Raw genomic sequence first — 15417 nt, 5'->3', positions numbered from 1 at the left:
GAAGAAGAGGAGGAGGAGGAAGAGAAGGAAGAGGAAGAGAAGGAGGAAGAGGAGGAGGAGAAAAAGGAGAAGAGGAGGAGGAGAAGGAGAAGAAGGAGGAGAAGGAGAACAGAAAGGAAAGTCTTTGGGGGCCAGTGAGATAGCTCAGCAGACTAAGCGCCTGCTTAGGCAAGAGCAGGGGCTGATTTTGATCCCCAGTATCACATGCCCCACTGGCACCATGCCCACCCCCAGCATGCTGAGCAGGCTAACAAGACCTAACAGGTGTGGTGGCACACACTTATAAATCCAGCGCTGGAGAGGCTAAAAACAGGAAGATCACTACATCCGAGCTGCATAGTGAGACTCTGTACCAAATACATCAAAAAAAAGAAGAAGAAGAAGAAGAAGAAAGATTTTGGCTATTATGCTTCTAGATGTTTCTCTTTTTTTCTCTTCCTACTATAAATCAAAAATTTTCTAGAAAAGAACCTCTTTTTTTTTTCTTTCTTTCTTTTTTAGTGGAACCAGGGATTGAACTCAGGCCCTTATACTTGCCAGGGAAGCGCTTATTCTACTGAACCATCTACCCGACCCAAAAGAACCTCTTTGTAAAAACAAAAACAACAAAAAAACCTCTTTGTAAAGATCTAAGCTTAAAGACCAAGATTAAAGGTAGCATAAATCTGGAAGCAAATGACCATAACCAAACACCACAAAACTGATTGAAGTTCATTCCATAAAGCTATACTGAATGACAGATACTAAAGCATGCAAGGACTTACCTAGTTGGGAGACAAACTGACCTAAAACCACAGACCATGTTAGTCATTTTTCTAAGCTGTCTATTCTTTTCAGATCTAAAGCCAAGAGTACTATCAAGTATCCTGATATTTCACTTTCCTTTCCATGTCCCTATTCCATGCCCCAGATCTTACCACTGGGATTAGCTGTAAGACTGAACATCATGTTAGTATGTACAAGCCCCCCAAGATTGTTCGAAGGATGACAGAAAATATGACTGTGGACTCTAACCCCATGGCAGGGCTTAGGCAGATATAAAGAAGAGGCAGTGGCCCTTCTGCCCCTAAGCTCATGCAGGACACCCCAGTATTACAGGCACTGTAGAGTTAACTACCACCCGCTCTGAGAAGCACAAAGGTGCATCACTGCAACATGCCTAACATTTACATTGCCTCTCTCTGCTCATTAAACAGGTTTTGGTTAAATAATGAACAAACTGTATTACAGACTCCGATGAGAATTCCAAAATTATAAGTCAACTGGGAAAGCCCAAAGGGGCAGACAGACAGGGAGGGGGGAGAAGGATAATATTGACTAATATAAAGGGCGCAGCTTGACAGTGGATATTCCTGCCACACCTGATCAAACACACTCCATGGGGGGAGGGGAAAGAGAGCAAGAGAGGGGAGATGGGGCAAGACAGCCTGAAATTTGCATCCGGAAAAGATTAAAACTGATTCTTTGGGGATAGAGAAAATACATAATATATATTACTATAAATGCAAAACTGTACTAAAAGCTAACTCAAATGTCAAAGATTACAGCTTGAATAAATTTAAATATAAAAGCCATGTGCTTTCTTGAGTTAATGAGAGAGATATAAAAGGACAAACTGGGCCAGGAGGCTGAACAGAGCCTTATGCTGCCTTTGCTAGGCAATGGGTCTAAAGCACTGCAGTGAGGATACTCAAAAGCTTTCCTCTAGAGTTCTGAGTTCTCAGGAAGAACTGTGAATCCATTATTTTTGTAGCCTGTTTGCTTTAAAAAAAAAAAAAAAAAATTGACCTATAAAACTAGGCGTGGTGCCACATGTCCATCGTCTCAGTAACTCAGAAGGCTGAGACAGGAGGTTCACCTTAGACCAGAAATTAAGGCAGACTGGACAATATAGCAAGACCATGTCTCTCTTATTTATATGCTATAAAATTAACTCTTGTCAACTGTATAAATCAAGCCAAGCATGGTAGTTCATGCCTGTAATCCCAGCACTCAGTAGGCTAAGGCAGGAGGATCACTGTGAGTTCAAGACCACCCTGAGCAACATAGTTGGAAGCCAGCCTGAACTACATAGTGAGACCCTGTCTCAAAACAAACAAGCAAAAAAGTATTGTTTTGGTTTTTTAAAATATATTTACAATGGGCTGGTGAGATGGCTCAGTGGTCTAAAGCACCTACTTAGAACAGGTTTAGCAAAGCACAGGGACAGTGGTTCAATCCCCCAGCACCACATGCCAGCCAGCCCCGCCTCCTGGTGGACTGAGCTGGCCCCCCCCACACAAATAAATAAAATTTAAAAATAAATATATTTACAAAGTTGTACAATCATCATTACTATCTTATTCTACAACATTTTTATCATCCCTAAAAGAAACTTGGCAACCTTCAGAGCCTGGGCAACCATCCTTCTGCCTCATTCCTTCACAACTTCCTAAAAAGACAGCTAAGGGGATGTAGGGACCAAATGAGGATGACAAATCAAGTCTCTCTCACTAGTGGTAAGACTTCATTCAAAGCAATAATATACAAACTTTGTTCTGACATCTTTCTTCTTCTAAATATAACCTATTCTTGAGATTTATAAAGTACATAGAAAATATTCTATGACTGCATGCTCAGTCTTACAAAGAGTGAAGTCACCATGTAGTTTGGGCAAATGCTAATTGCAGATATGGCCCAAAGACACACATCTATGAAGATAACTGGCATGGGCTTAGTGGAAATAATAGACATTTCCTTCACGATGATCAGATAACATTTGTAGGGGAATGGGTAGTGCTTATGTACTTAGAATATCCTCAAGCTGCTTACAAGAAAAAGAAAATCATTTTGGTATACTGACAATGGCCAATATTCTTATCAATCAAGCCACTAAACAAAAAGACTTCACAAAAAAGGGACAAAACCAAAGTCAAGAGGGCCAGGGAGATGGCTCAGTAGAGTAAGTGCTTCACTGGCAAGCACAAGGGCCTGAGTTCAATCCCCAGTTCAGAAAAAAAGAAAAAAAAAAAGTCAATTTCATGAGTTAAACTGGGTAGAAGTTCTACAATTCCTGCATCATGCCTCCAATCTATGTGGTATACCATAACCAGTCATATAACATGGCACAGTCTCTTCAGTTTCTCTCTCCAAGATCAAAGCCCTTTCCCAGCCTCCCACCATTAACAGGCTTCCAGGAAGGCATTCCTCCTGACACTGTCAATCAGAAAAATCCCTTTGTTTCTGCAAAAGAAACAAGAAATTGGTCATGGACTACAAGTCCAGGACCACAGGGGCAGCTGACCTTTAAACCTGTTCCTGGAAGCCAGCACTGTGTGTGTGTGGTGAGGGGTCAGATCCAATCTGAAGGCCATGAAAAATGCTCTATCTAGTTTGGATCCATTTTGGCATTTTCTCAGGTAGGTAACATATTACCCCTAAAAAATGGGGGGGGGGGCACACTTAGCAACAACCATCTTAAATCTGCCACAGCTGCTGACCCTGGAAAACACGATTACCTTCCTCTTCCCTCCAAGGGAAAACTGAGAAACATCCAGTTATGTTCCTAGAACCACTGACAAAGCTGGCTCAAAACATTCTAGTTTATTAGTTTCAAGCAGCAGATAATCTGAGTAGATTCCTAACCCAAGGAGGTAAAAAAATTAGCCACTTGACTCAAGCATGATAGCTCTGAATGGTCTAGAGACCTCAAGACTTGGGCCACAGGCATGATCTCTGAACTGAAATCTGGGATATGGCAAGGAGGAGGAAACAAGCAATGATCTAGAATGAACAGCACAGGCTGGGGAGATGGCTCAGTGGAATAAGAGCCTCCCTGGCAAGCGCAAGGGCCTGAGTTCAATCCCCGGTTCAGCAAAAAAAAAAAAAATGGAATGAACAGCAGGTGGGAAGTGCTTCTCTGTCAGGACGGCAGACCTCCTCAGCACCTCAAAGTCTGCAGAGTCCACAAAAGGCCTTGGAAGGTACTCTAGGATGATCTCAGCCATTTTAGGGTATTCCCAGCTACATATAATAGCAATCCTTCATTGTGTATGAGATGTTTACCAAGTGTCTCCAATTACATTAACTTGTTTAATCCTCTTAAACTCTCTTAGAAAAACAGTACTCTGAAAGTGATGGATGATGTAGAGTGTGCCTAAGGAGAGTCACAGGGAGAGAAAACATTCTTTCAGGCTTTTACAGAGAGCACATTGGCCAAGCAATGGCCGTGACTCATCCACATGGCTGACACTGACAAAGGTTCTACAATCTGAGGTACAGGATCTCAGGATAAATCCTGAGGGGATTTCACTGACTTTATCAGACCCAAAAGCTACAACTCTTGTTGCATAGGTCCTGTTTTACCTTGGCTTTAACCATCCAGCAGAAAAGTATAAAAACAAAATATAAGAAGTAAAGCCACGCTGTTATGTTGAGCTGTAGGGGACTCAGGTCAACAATTTCTGACATTGCCAGTGAAGCGGAAGACCCAATACTATTATGGGCTACTGGACTCTTTTAGAATATTTTGCTGAGTTTACACACCTATAATATTCAAATAACGGAACTTAACAAAAAAAGGGGATACAGATGAATGTCCATTTGTATATGTGTATTCAAAGTGGTTAGGACAGATATATAGTTACATTTTCTTAATGAATAGAGTGATTTGTTCTAATGGTGTTTGTAAATAGGATATCATGTTCGCATATTGTACAGCAATTAACCACTAGGAAGAATGTATGCAATGTGTTAATTATTTTTAATTTTTTTTTAATTTTATTTATTTATTTATGTGTGTGTATATGTGTGTGTGTGTGGCCAGCTCAGCCCACCAGGGGGTGGGGCGGGCTGGCATGTGGTGCTGGGGAATTGAACCGCGGTCCCTTTGCTTTGCTAAGCTTATTTTTTTTTAAGTAGGTGCTTTAGACCACTGGGCCATCTCGCCAGCCCCAATGTGTTAATTATTGAAACTGCCCTACCAATTTGATTTGAAACTGTCTTATTGCTATTTATCAATAAAATTATGGAAAATAAATAAATAAATAAAAAGAAAAACAGTATTCTGAACTCAAGCCCTAAACTAATTATAAAACTGGGTTATTTAAGCTTTATCTGTAAAACTATTTTTAAAGTTTATAGACAAATTTCTAAAGCAATCAAGTTACTCATAATACAGGCCACAAAATAAGAACATGCCACCTAGTAGCAGCATCAGCCCTGCTAACTAACAATTGCTTTATCTATACTTAATTCTTCTTGGCAACATTTCCAAAGGTTTTTCAATTGAGTGATATTTTGCTCCTTTACAGAAAACACATTTTAGATAAGTTTGGCCCATTTCCAGTAAGTAAAAAAGGAATTTTTTGCCAGATCTTCCATATTCACAGGAAAGGAGGAAATTTTTATTACTTATTCAATGTGTAGAAATCTAAATTTCAGGGGCTGGGGAGATGGCTCAGTGGAATAAGTGCTTCCCTGGCAAGTGCAAAGGCCTGAGTTCAATCTGTGGTTCCGCCAAAAAAAATTAATAAATAAAAAGAAATCTAAATTTCATTCAGTTTTGGTCTGAGATCTGTCATTAGACAACAGCATTAAGGTGTTACACTGCAAGTACTCTTTATAGTCAATATAGGAAAACTCTGAGAATTTCTTTTTATTTTTCCCCAACATTTTCTATTCACATAAATTTGTGATACATGGAAATACATTCGCTGTGGAGGGAATTGGCACATATACATACTGCATCTATTTATTTACTTATTTATTTATTTGAGACAGGGTCTCGGAATGTAGTACAGGCTCACCTTGAACTCACAGCAATCCTCCTGCCTCGGCCTCCCTAGAGCTGGGAGCACAGGTGTGTGCCACTAAGGCTAGCCACCTCCTACATTTGTTCCTTTTTCCTTCCCATTTCTCTCCCATCTTTCCCTTCCCTAAAGAAACAACTGTTTGATTCACTGATCATTTTTATTTTTAGTCTCAATTTCATTAATTCCCACTCTGATCTTCATAATTTTTTTCCTCCTCTCTGTTTCAGATTTGGAATATTCTTACCTTCCTAGGGACCCTGAGGTTTATTTTTATGTTATTTACTTGGGATTTTGTTTATTTGTTTGTTTTATATTTTGAGACAGGTCTTGCTATATATTCCAGGCTGACCTTGACCTCCCTATGTAGCCCACGCTGACCTCAACCTCAGGCAGTCATCCTGCCTCAGCCTCCTGAATGTTGAGCCTATAGACAGGCCTTACCTACCCTCTATTCTTTTTATGTGTACATTTATAACTATACGCTTCCCTTTCAGATCTGCTTGCATTAGCTAGGTGTGGTAGAACACACCTGTAATCTCACACTTGGGAGGCTGAGACAGGAGGACTGTTGTGAGTTTGAGACCAGCCTGGGCTACAAAGTGAGCTCAAGGCCAGCCTGAACTGCAGGCAAGACCCTGTCTCAAAAAGACAAAAAAAAAAGATCTACTTGCATTATATCCCATGGTATCTGCTCTGTTATGCTTCTACTGTCATTGAGTCTAGGAATTTTTTCTTCCCTGATTTCTTCTGTGAACCACTGACTGATTACTTAATATCTCCATATGATTTCACAGTTTATGTGGCTTTTTCTTTTTTTGCTGTTGACTTTTAGCTTCATTCATTTATGACTGGATAGTATGTACAAGATTATTTCAATTATTTTGTGTTCATTTAAGCATGCTTTATAGCCTAAGATATTGTCTATTTCATAAAAAGTTCTATATACTATTGACAAAATGTATATTATGTTACTGTTAGATAAAACACTGTATGTAAAAAAAAAAAAACACTGTATGTATCTACTAAGTCCATTTGTTCAATGGTGTGAACCATTTGTTCAGTGGTTTAACTGATGTTTCTTTGCTGACTGGTTGACCTATCTAATAGTGACTGTATTGGTGTCTGCCATTTTGCTTTGTTTTGTTTTTGAGATAGGTTCTTGCCATGTAGTTCAGGCTGGTAGCAAACTCACAGCACTCCTCCTCCCTCATCTCTTCCTTCCTCAAGCAAGGATTATAGATATGCACCACTGCGCCCAGCCCTTTACTTTTTAAAGTAGTTTTTGTTTTATGAAACTGGGTACACCAACATTTAGTGCACAGATATTTATAACTGTTATCTCATCCTGTGGAATTGTTCCCTTTACCAGTATATAGTGGTCATCTTTGTCTCTGCTAATCATTTTTTCTTTGAAGTTTGCTATGTCTAAAAATAAGATAGCCACTAAGAGTAGTGATATATGCCTACAATCCCAGCCACTCAATAGGTTGAGGCAGGAGGACTATAAATTCAAGGCCAATCTCAGCAATCTGGCAAAACATTGTCTCAAAATAAAAACTAAAAAAGGCAACAGATATAGTTCAGTGCTCCTCAGTTCAATCTCCAGTGTTAGAGAGAGAGCAGAGCAGAGCAGAGCAGAGCAGAGCAGAGCAGAATCAAGTAAGAGAGAGAAGGGCTGGCCAAATAGCTCAGCAGATTAAAGTGCTTGCTTAGGCAGACGCAGGGGCTAGGGTCGATCCTTGGGCCTGTAGTGCTGCCCCACCCCTGGGGTGTGCTGAGAAGGTGACTGAGTCTGGGTGTGGTGGTGCACACCTGTAATCCCAGCACTTGGGAGGCCGTAAACAGGAGGATCACTCCGAGTCCCAATCTATGTACTAAGGCACTATACTAAAAAAAAAAGGGGGGGGGAGAGACAAAAGGAAAACAAGCCTATCCCTGTAATCTATAACAAATCAAACACATTTTGACTTCAATGAGTAAACTTACCTAGAAGTAAAGACTCACCTGTTATATTGTTTAAAACCTCCTTTAGATGACTGAAACTATGCAGGAGAGGGTCCCGTTCTTCATCCTACACAAATATAATTTAAGAAATAAAGACATTGGGGCTGGTGAAATGGCTCAGTGGTCTAAAGCACTTACCTAGAACAAGCTAAGCAAAGCACAGGGACCACGGTTCAATCCCCAGCACTACATGCCAGCCAGCACCCCCGCGCCCCCCTGGTGGGCTGAGTTGGCCACACACACACACACACACACACAAAAAAAAAAAAATAAAAAAAAAAAAAAAAGAAATAAAGACATTATTGGGCCAAAAGAGGGAAAAGCCAACAAAGGTGTGGTGTTTACATATAATGGAGTACTACTCTGTCATGAAAAGGATAAACTTGAATCGTCTGTAGTAAAATGGATGTAGTCTGAGACCATAAAGGTAAGTGAAGTAAGTCAGACACACAGGCTCAAGTGTTGGATCACTTCTCTTATATAAGAACCCAAAATATAAAAAAGGAGCAAGATAAAAGATAGGTAATATGAAAATAAATCTTGCAAAAATGAATGGAACCAAAAGATGGAAGGAGTAGAGAGGGAGAGGTGGGAGATTAAAAAAATTAATTCCATGTACCATCTCCCCTTGAGGAATGTAATCATTATGGAATGCAAACATGTTAATACAAACAACTGCAAAGGAAAAAAAAAGGAAGAAGATAAAGGAGAGATCAAGGGGTTTTCTCTGTATCAAATCAGAGATGGTGTTTCTTCTGTGGAAAAGAAATTCAGCCAGTTTATACTTTCCTGTTTCTTAATCTCTTATTTCACAGAAATACTCTAGGCTTACCCAAAATAATTAATCCTAAACTACTAGTCTGTACCATCACTATAACACTTCAGCTACTGCAGATTGTGGCTACTACAGACGTAAGAGTACTACTCTGCTCCTCCTCTTCTGCAGATGCACTGCGTGATCACACACACCCATTTCACAGACCCTTCGGACTCCATTTGCACTGCAAAACCAGTTTTTGTTTTGTTTTCCTTGTAGTGCTGGGGATTCAACTAGGGCCTCATGCAATACCAGGCCAGCACTCCACCTCCAAGCTAAATCCCAGCCTAAAAGTCAATCCATAAGTGAACTTGAGAAAACCCAAACACTCTCCGTTTACAGCTACTTGTGAAGTTGGGAAATTCCAAATGTGTTTTTATAATTGTGCCAAAAATAAATGTTTTTACAGTGCTATTAAAAAAAAAAAAAATCCTAGGGGCCGGGGAGATAGCTCAGTAGAATAAACGTTTGCCCGGCAAGCACAAGGGCCTAAGTTCAATCCCCAGCTCCGCAAAAAAAAAAAAAAAAAAAAAAAAAAAAAGGAATTATAAGAAAAACAATCTTTCTGACATTTTTAGGCATGCTAAATTAGTCCCAAGTATCAGTTTAAATTGTTTCTAAAAATTGCTAATCCAGGCATGGTGGTGCACACCTACAATCCCAGCTGTAGGAGGACTGAGGCAGGAGAATCACCACGAGTTCCAAGCCAGCCAGGGCTACATAATGAGTTCAAGTCCCATCTGTACTACACAGAGACACCCTGTCCCAAAAAACAAAAACAAAAACAAAAATAAAACAAAACAAAAAAAAATAAAACAAAACAAAAAAATTGCTAGGATGATGTCATCTTTTGGGCCCCATGGGGGGGAAAACTACATTTGATGCTAGAACAAAACAGAAGTATCCTTGAACCAAGAACAACTCTGATTTCCTAGCGTTCATTCTCATAATTTTACTGCTTTACCCAAGGACCAGGTTACCTGCAAAAACTCAGTGACCAGGCCATATGCCCATTCCCTACTTACCAATGGTGTATGTATGTTCCATCGGGCATTTCGTTTGATAGCCCCAACCACGATGTTAATCTCCCCTTGAATGATGTAAATATTCTTATCCACCATCCTGACAAACCTACCAAGACAGACAAAAGCCTGGTTAATATTTGTTTACCCAGAGCACATCCATGCTTAAATTAGAACCAGATAAGGGTAGAAATATGATTTAACTTTTTTTTTAGATATGGGCTTGCTGTATAGTTTACACTGCCCCTGAACTAACTATATAACCCAGGCTGGCCTCATACTTTCAGCAATCCTCCTGCCTCAGCCTCCCAAGTGCTAAGACAACAGGCATGTGCCACCACACCTGGCATGATTAATAAATTTTTCACCTGTAATTATAAGATGGATGAATGAATTCCATCTTACATTATGATTGTAATTAACTGGCTCTCCTAGAGGACTCTAGAAGTTCAAAGCAGTTCAAGGTACAACTCAAAAAATTATTAATCCAAACAATTTCTCAAAGGTACCTACCTCAACACTCTCTAGCAGGCATGTCAGATTTTCCAAAGTCAACTGTTTTTTTAAAAAAATATGTAATATTCAATATACAAGAAGATATGGAGGGCTGGTAAGATGGCTCAGTGGTCTAAAGCACCTACTTAGAACAGGTTTAGCAAAGCACAGGGACCGCAGTTCAATCCCCCAGCACCACATGCTGGCCAGCCCCGCCCCCAGGTGGGCTGAGCTGGCCACACACACATACACACACTAAATAAAACAAATAAACTTAAAAAAAAAAAGATATGGAGTAATATAACAGCCAATACTCAGATTAACAGTGCAAATGAAGCCTGTGTATCCTCCCTCATCATATCCTCCTCCTTCACCCACAAATCCTATTATAAATCTGATGGTTTTGAAGCTCCCATATTGCTTTACACTTTTCCTTTACTAACAAGTATCTTTCAATTGCCAGGCATGGCAGTGCATGCCTGTGACCCCAGAACTCAGACTAAGGCAGGATCATTGTGAGTTCAAGGTCAGCCTGGGGTACGAAGTTCAAACCCAGCTTGAACTGCATAGTGAAACCCTGATTCCCAAAAAAAAGAAAAAATAAATTATAGATATAGATATAATTACTCATATATAACTGATAGATTCATCTGCAATTTGCTCTTTTCCTATGAAATATTATGTATCTAAATCACCCATGTTGATAAGTATAGTAAATACATTTTGTACAAGTACATATCCTGATAGGTACATACAGAGGATTTGGGCAGATATACCCAAACTCATAACCATAGTCATGTCTAGAGAAGGTGCTATGAAATCAGAACCTGATCAGTGGATACTTTAACCTTCTGTTTTAACTTTTTACTGGAAGAACATATTTCTGAGTTATCAGAAAGCATCAATAATAATAAAAGAGGTTAAGATAATTTCTGCTTTGGAAGCATGTATTTTGTTTACTGAGGTCTGAAAGAACTGGAAGTCCATAGCATAGTAAACACAAGTTGCAATATAGAAAAAGTAAACTAAAAGCACCTAATTTATATATTTTGCATAAATGGGGCCCCCCAAAAATGAAAACTACTACAATAAAGAAAAAAACTAGCATAAATTTAGTTTGGGCCTACAACATCTACCAAATCTACAGGAAACATAAGACAACATTTATATTAATGACAATGTAAAGAAAAGACTGGATTGGTCCCCAAAGAATATTTGTTTTCCAAAAACTCTAGAAGCATAAATATGTTTTCTTCTAAGAATATTGAGAACGTACAGTGCACAACAAATGCTCTCTTCTGAGGAGAACCAAGAAATACAAGGTAATTTTTTTTGGGGGGTGGCCGGCTCATCCCACCTTGGGGGTGGGGCTGGCACAGCATGTGGTACCAGGATCCATCTCTGGTCCCTGTACATTTGCCTAAGCTTGCCTTAGCAGGAGCTGTAGACCACTGAGCTATCTTGCTGGCCCTACAAGGTAAATTTTTAAATGATTTAAGGTGCCAGAAGAAAAATGATCTATTTTTCATACTACTTCCTTTAATTAAGCTATGTAGGCAGGATGAATGTGCTATGCATGTCTGGGATGATTTGCAATGAACTGCTAACAGAGGTTACCTCCAGGGAAGAAACTGGGTAATGCGGAAAACAGTGAGGAGGCCTACCTACTTTTCTCTACGTATCTTTTATAACTTCTGAGTTTTGTGTCATAAACATATACTTACCTGTGATGGTTTGTATCTAGATATCCCCCCTCCACCGAAACCTCATGTGGTCGGTCACTGGTGGGGCTTTTTGGAGGTGGCTGGATCTAGAATGTGTAATGCTGGGATTAAGGGTGTAAGTGCTACCCACCTGAGTAGCCTGTATAAAATGTAAGAGAAGGAGGGCTGGTGTGGTCCTTGCTGGCCACTTGCTTGCGGCTTGCTGCCTTCTGCCTCCCCTGCTTTGCCATGAGCTGTTTTTCCATTATGCCACCAACTATGAATGGGAGCCAGCTAACTATGGAATGAAACCTTTACAGACTGTGAGTCACACAAACCTTTACTCCTTTAACTTTAGGTGTCTGGTATTTTGTACGAGAAATGCGAAAAAGACACTATCTTTACATTTTAATTAACTGAGTTTTAAAAAATGAATAAAGGGGCTGGGGAGATGGCTCAGTAGAATAAGCACTTCCCTGGCAAGCGCAAGGGCCTGAGTTCAATCCCCAGTTCCACCACAAAAAAAAAAAAAAAAGAATAAGCTCCTTTAGGAAATCAGTTGTATTATCCCATTTGCCAACCATTAAAAGTAGTAATGAAACCTCACTGACATTTACCTCAGTCAGACATAAGCAAAGAATTGTCCCTACCCAGCCACCAGATATTCCAAAAGGAATTTATAATCTACTGTATTAGGCAAATACACGCACAAAAACACACATATACCTCCAATAAGAACAATATACAATACCACAGTAGTGAATTAGAGAAAATTACTTCTTGAGCCAGGTGATGGCTCATGCCTAAAATCTCAGCACTCAGGAGGCTGACGCAGGATTGTCATGAGTTCAAGGCTATCTTGTTGCGGGAAAATTGAGTCAACAGTAGCTAGAAACTCAGAAGAAAAGAAATTTTTATTTAATGTCAGTGGACCACAGAGGAGTAGTCTCCAAAGTCTGAGGCCTTGATTACACAAAATTCGTCGTTTCAACAAGACAATAAGTAGGAGTCACAAAAAAAAAAAAAAGAAAACCTTAAGATAAACACAGCTGAAGGCCACAGTAGGCCGGGTACCTGGTGGAGAGCACAGCTGCATGTAGCAAAGTGGTCTTTACATATTCACAGAAGTTTCAGTTGGTAACAAATCATATAATGTATCTGAGTCCAGTAGAACAGAACAGAATGGTTGCGGCTTTATTGGACAAAGCTAGCCCGAGTTACAGAGTGAGACCCTGTCTCAAATCAATCATCCAACCAATCAATCACTTTTGTGGAAGGCCTTGGAAAGGTAACTCAAAGACAGGATTCAAAGAGTCTAAAATACAAGGAAAGACTGACAACAGTACAGTCTTATAGTAGGAAAAGTCAGTGTATAGTTAAGGAATCATGCTTATTCTAGATGGGAAGAAACATTCCTAATGGAGTAAAAGCTAGAAAAGCAAATAGGAGACAAAATCAGTGGAAGAGTTTCCAATGTAGTGATCATTACTGTTAAAAATATTTGGATGGGGCCGGGCAGATGGTTCAGTAGAATAAGCGCTTGCTTGGCAAGCACAAGATCCTGAGTTCAATCACTGCTACTGCAAAAAAAGTAAAAAATATTTGGAGGTTTTCCACATGTTCTCTCTCACCTGGTCAACCATCCTCACACCATATAGTGCACTTCTTTTCCTGCATTTAGTTGGCCCAAGCCTTCTCTGCAGAGCCTGTTTCTTTTCCTACCTTATTTTGTTTTTGTTTTTGGCAGAACCAGAGATTGAATTCAGGCCCTTGCGCCTCCCCAGCCCCTCTTTTCCTACCTTTGATAAAACTTTGCTATCATTAAAAATAAATAAATAAATAGGGGCAGGGAGATGGCTCAGTGGAATAAGCGCTTCCCTGGCAAGCATAAGGGCCTGAGTTCAATCCACAGTTCCACCAAATAAATAAACAAACAAACACCTTGGGCCAGATAAGCCCCGGGCCTAGAGTCTGAACCAGTGTGTTCGCTGAAGCACTGTTTACTTAAGGCTGGAGTGACCAAGCACTCTCCTACTGCTCTGCTCTCCTAGTGTATCCCAGGAACCCCTACAGGGACCAAAGAGAAGGAGGCACTGTATCAACTCGCCGCTCCCTCAACATCTGAGAAGCAGAAGAAACAGAATCAATAAACTACATTCTTACTTCAGGAATATCAAAACTTTTATTTCATAATAATTAGACTTTTTTAATGTCTTTAGTACAGGGTCTTACTACACAGATTGGACTCATAGTGATCCTCCTGTTTTTAGCCTCCCAAGCACTGGGATTAAAGGTATATGTTACCACGCCCAGTCTCATTCACTGTCTCAGGGAGTCCCGAGGGCGGGACCAGAACCATCACAGCAGGTGAGAATCGAAACCCAGTCCCTACTGAGCTATGTGGCCGGCCCCCCATAATAACGAGATTTAAAAGTATAAAGAAAAGGGCCGAGGAGATGGCTCAGTAGAATAAGCGCTTGCCTGGCAAGTGCACGGTCTGGAGTTCAATCCCTAGTACCTCAAAAAAAAAAAAGTGAAAAGAAAACTTGAAAATGTTTAGAATATGTGAGAGTATTTTGCTAAACCTAGGATAGGGGATAAGTACCTAAATAGAAAATAAAAAGCACACCCTTTAAAAAAAAAATAAATAAATTCAGTCATGTTAAGATGTTTACTGTGGGGCTGGGGAAACAGCTCAATAGAATAAGCGCTTCCCTGGCAAGTGCAAGGGCCTGAGTTCAATCCCCAGTTCCGAAAAAAAAAAAGATGTTTACTGAGAATTGGGAAGATGTTTACTGAGAATTGGGAAGATAGCTCAGTGGCCTAAACTCCTGCCTGGCAAGTACAAGGACCTGGATTCAATCCCTAGTACTGCATGCTGTGCTGGCCCCAGAACCCCAGAACCCCAGGCCCAAGGCGCGGTAGCGCACATCTGTAATCCCAGTGCTAGGGAGGCTGAGATAGGAGGATCGCTAGGAGTCTGAAATGCATATCAAGACCTTGTATACAATTAAAAAAGAAAAGATATTTATTTAAAAGACACCATAAAAAAGAGGGGAAGGGCAACTTTAAAACCAGACCAGACCAGATCCTGTCTCAAAAAAAAGAAAAAAGAAAAAGCCAGACATGGGGGCAAATGACTGTAATCACATCAGACAAAAGATCAACGCAGAAGGATTGCCCTTCCGCAGAAGGTATTTGGGACCATCCTGTCTCAGGAGCTATTCCTATTCCTCATTCCTACTCCTCATTCCTATTCCCCATTCCTTTTCTCCAATAAATTTTCGTACTCTTAGAAAAAAAAAAAGAGGGGAAATGCCAGGTGTGGTTGTACATGATGACAATCTTAGCACTGAGGAAGCCAAGACAGGAGTACTGCAAGCTTAACGACAACCTGCACTTAACGACAACAGGACCAGACCAGATCCTGTCTCCAAAAAAGGAAAAAGAAAAAGCCAGGTATGGGGGCAAATGACTGTAATCACAGCAGACATAAGACCAACGCAGAAGGATTGCCACAAGCTTGAGGTCAGCTGGGCCTACACAGTGAGTTCAAGGCCAGCTTGTTTCTTTATTTTTTTTTT

At 40.3% G+C, this 15417-nt stretch overlaps 1 protein-coding gene across 5 annotated transcripts in view; it reads right to left on the bottom strand.

Moving 5' to 3' along the window:
• Positions 1-15417, bottom strand: part of Gbf1 (golgi brefeldin A resistant guanine nucleotide exchange factor 1) — a 152289-nt gene that overhangs the window by 126293 nt on the left and 10579 nt on the right. For 4 of the 5 annotated variants that reach the window (XM_023715646.1, XM_023715644.1, XM_004631470.2 and 1 more), the window contains exons 2-3: positions 9639-9744; positions 7797-7863 (exon numbers count right to left, since the gene is read on the bottom strand). In XM_023715646.1, coding sequence (XP_023571414.1) covers positions 7797-7863; positions 9639-9734 — 163 coding nt within the window. In that variant the 5' untranslated portion in view covers positions 9735-9744. Of the gene's footprint in view, positions 1-7796; positions 7864-9638; positions 9745-10148; positions 10191-15417 lie in introns of all 5 variants that reach the window. The other variant, XM_023715645.1, reaches the window with a different exon arrangement.

This window comes from Octodon degus, unplaced genomic scaffold, assembly GCF_000260255.1.
Source record: "Octodon degus isolate 3935 unplaced genomic scaffold, OctDeg1.0 scaffold00042, whole genome shotgun sequence".
NCBI lineage: Eukaryota > Metazoa > Chordata > Mammalia > Rodentia > Octodontidae > Octodon > Octodon degus.
This window is presented reverse-complemented; position numbering and strand designations above follow the sequence as displayed.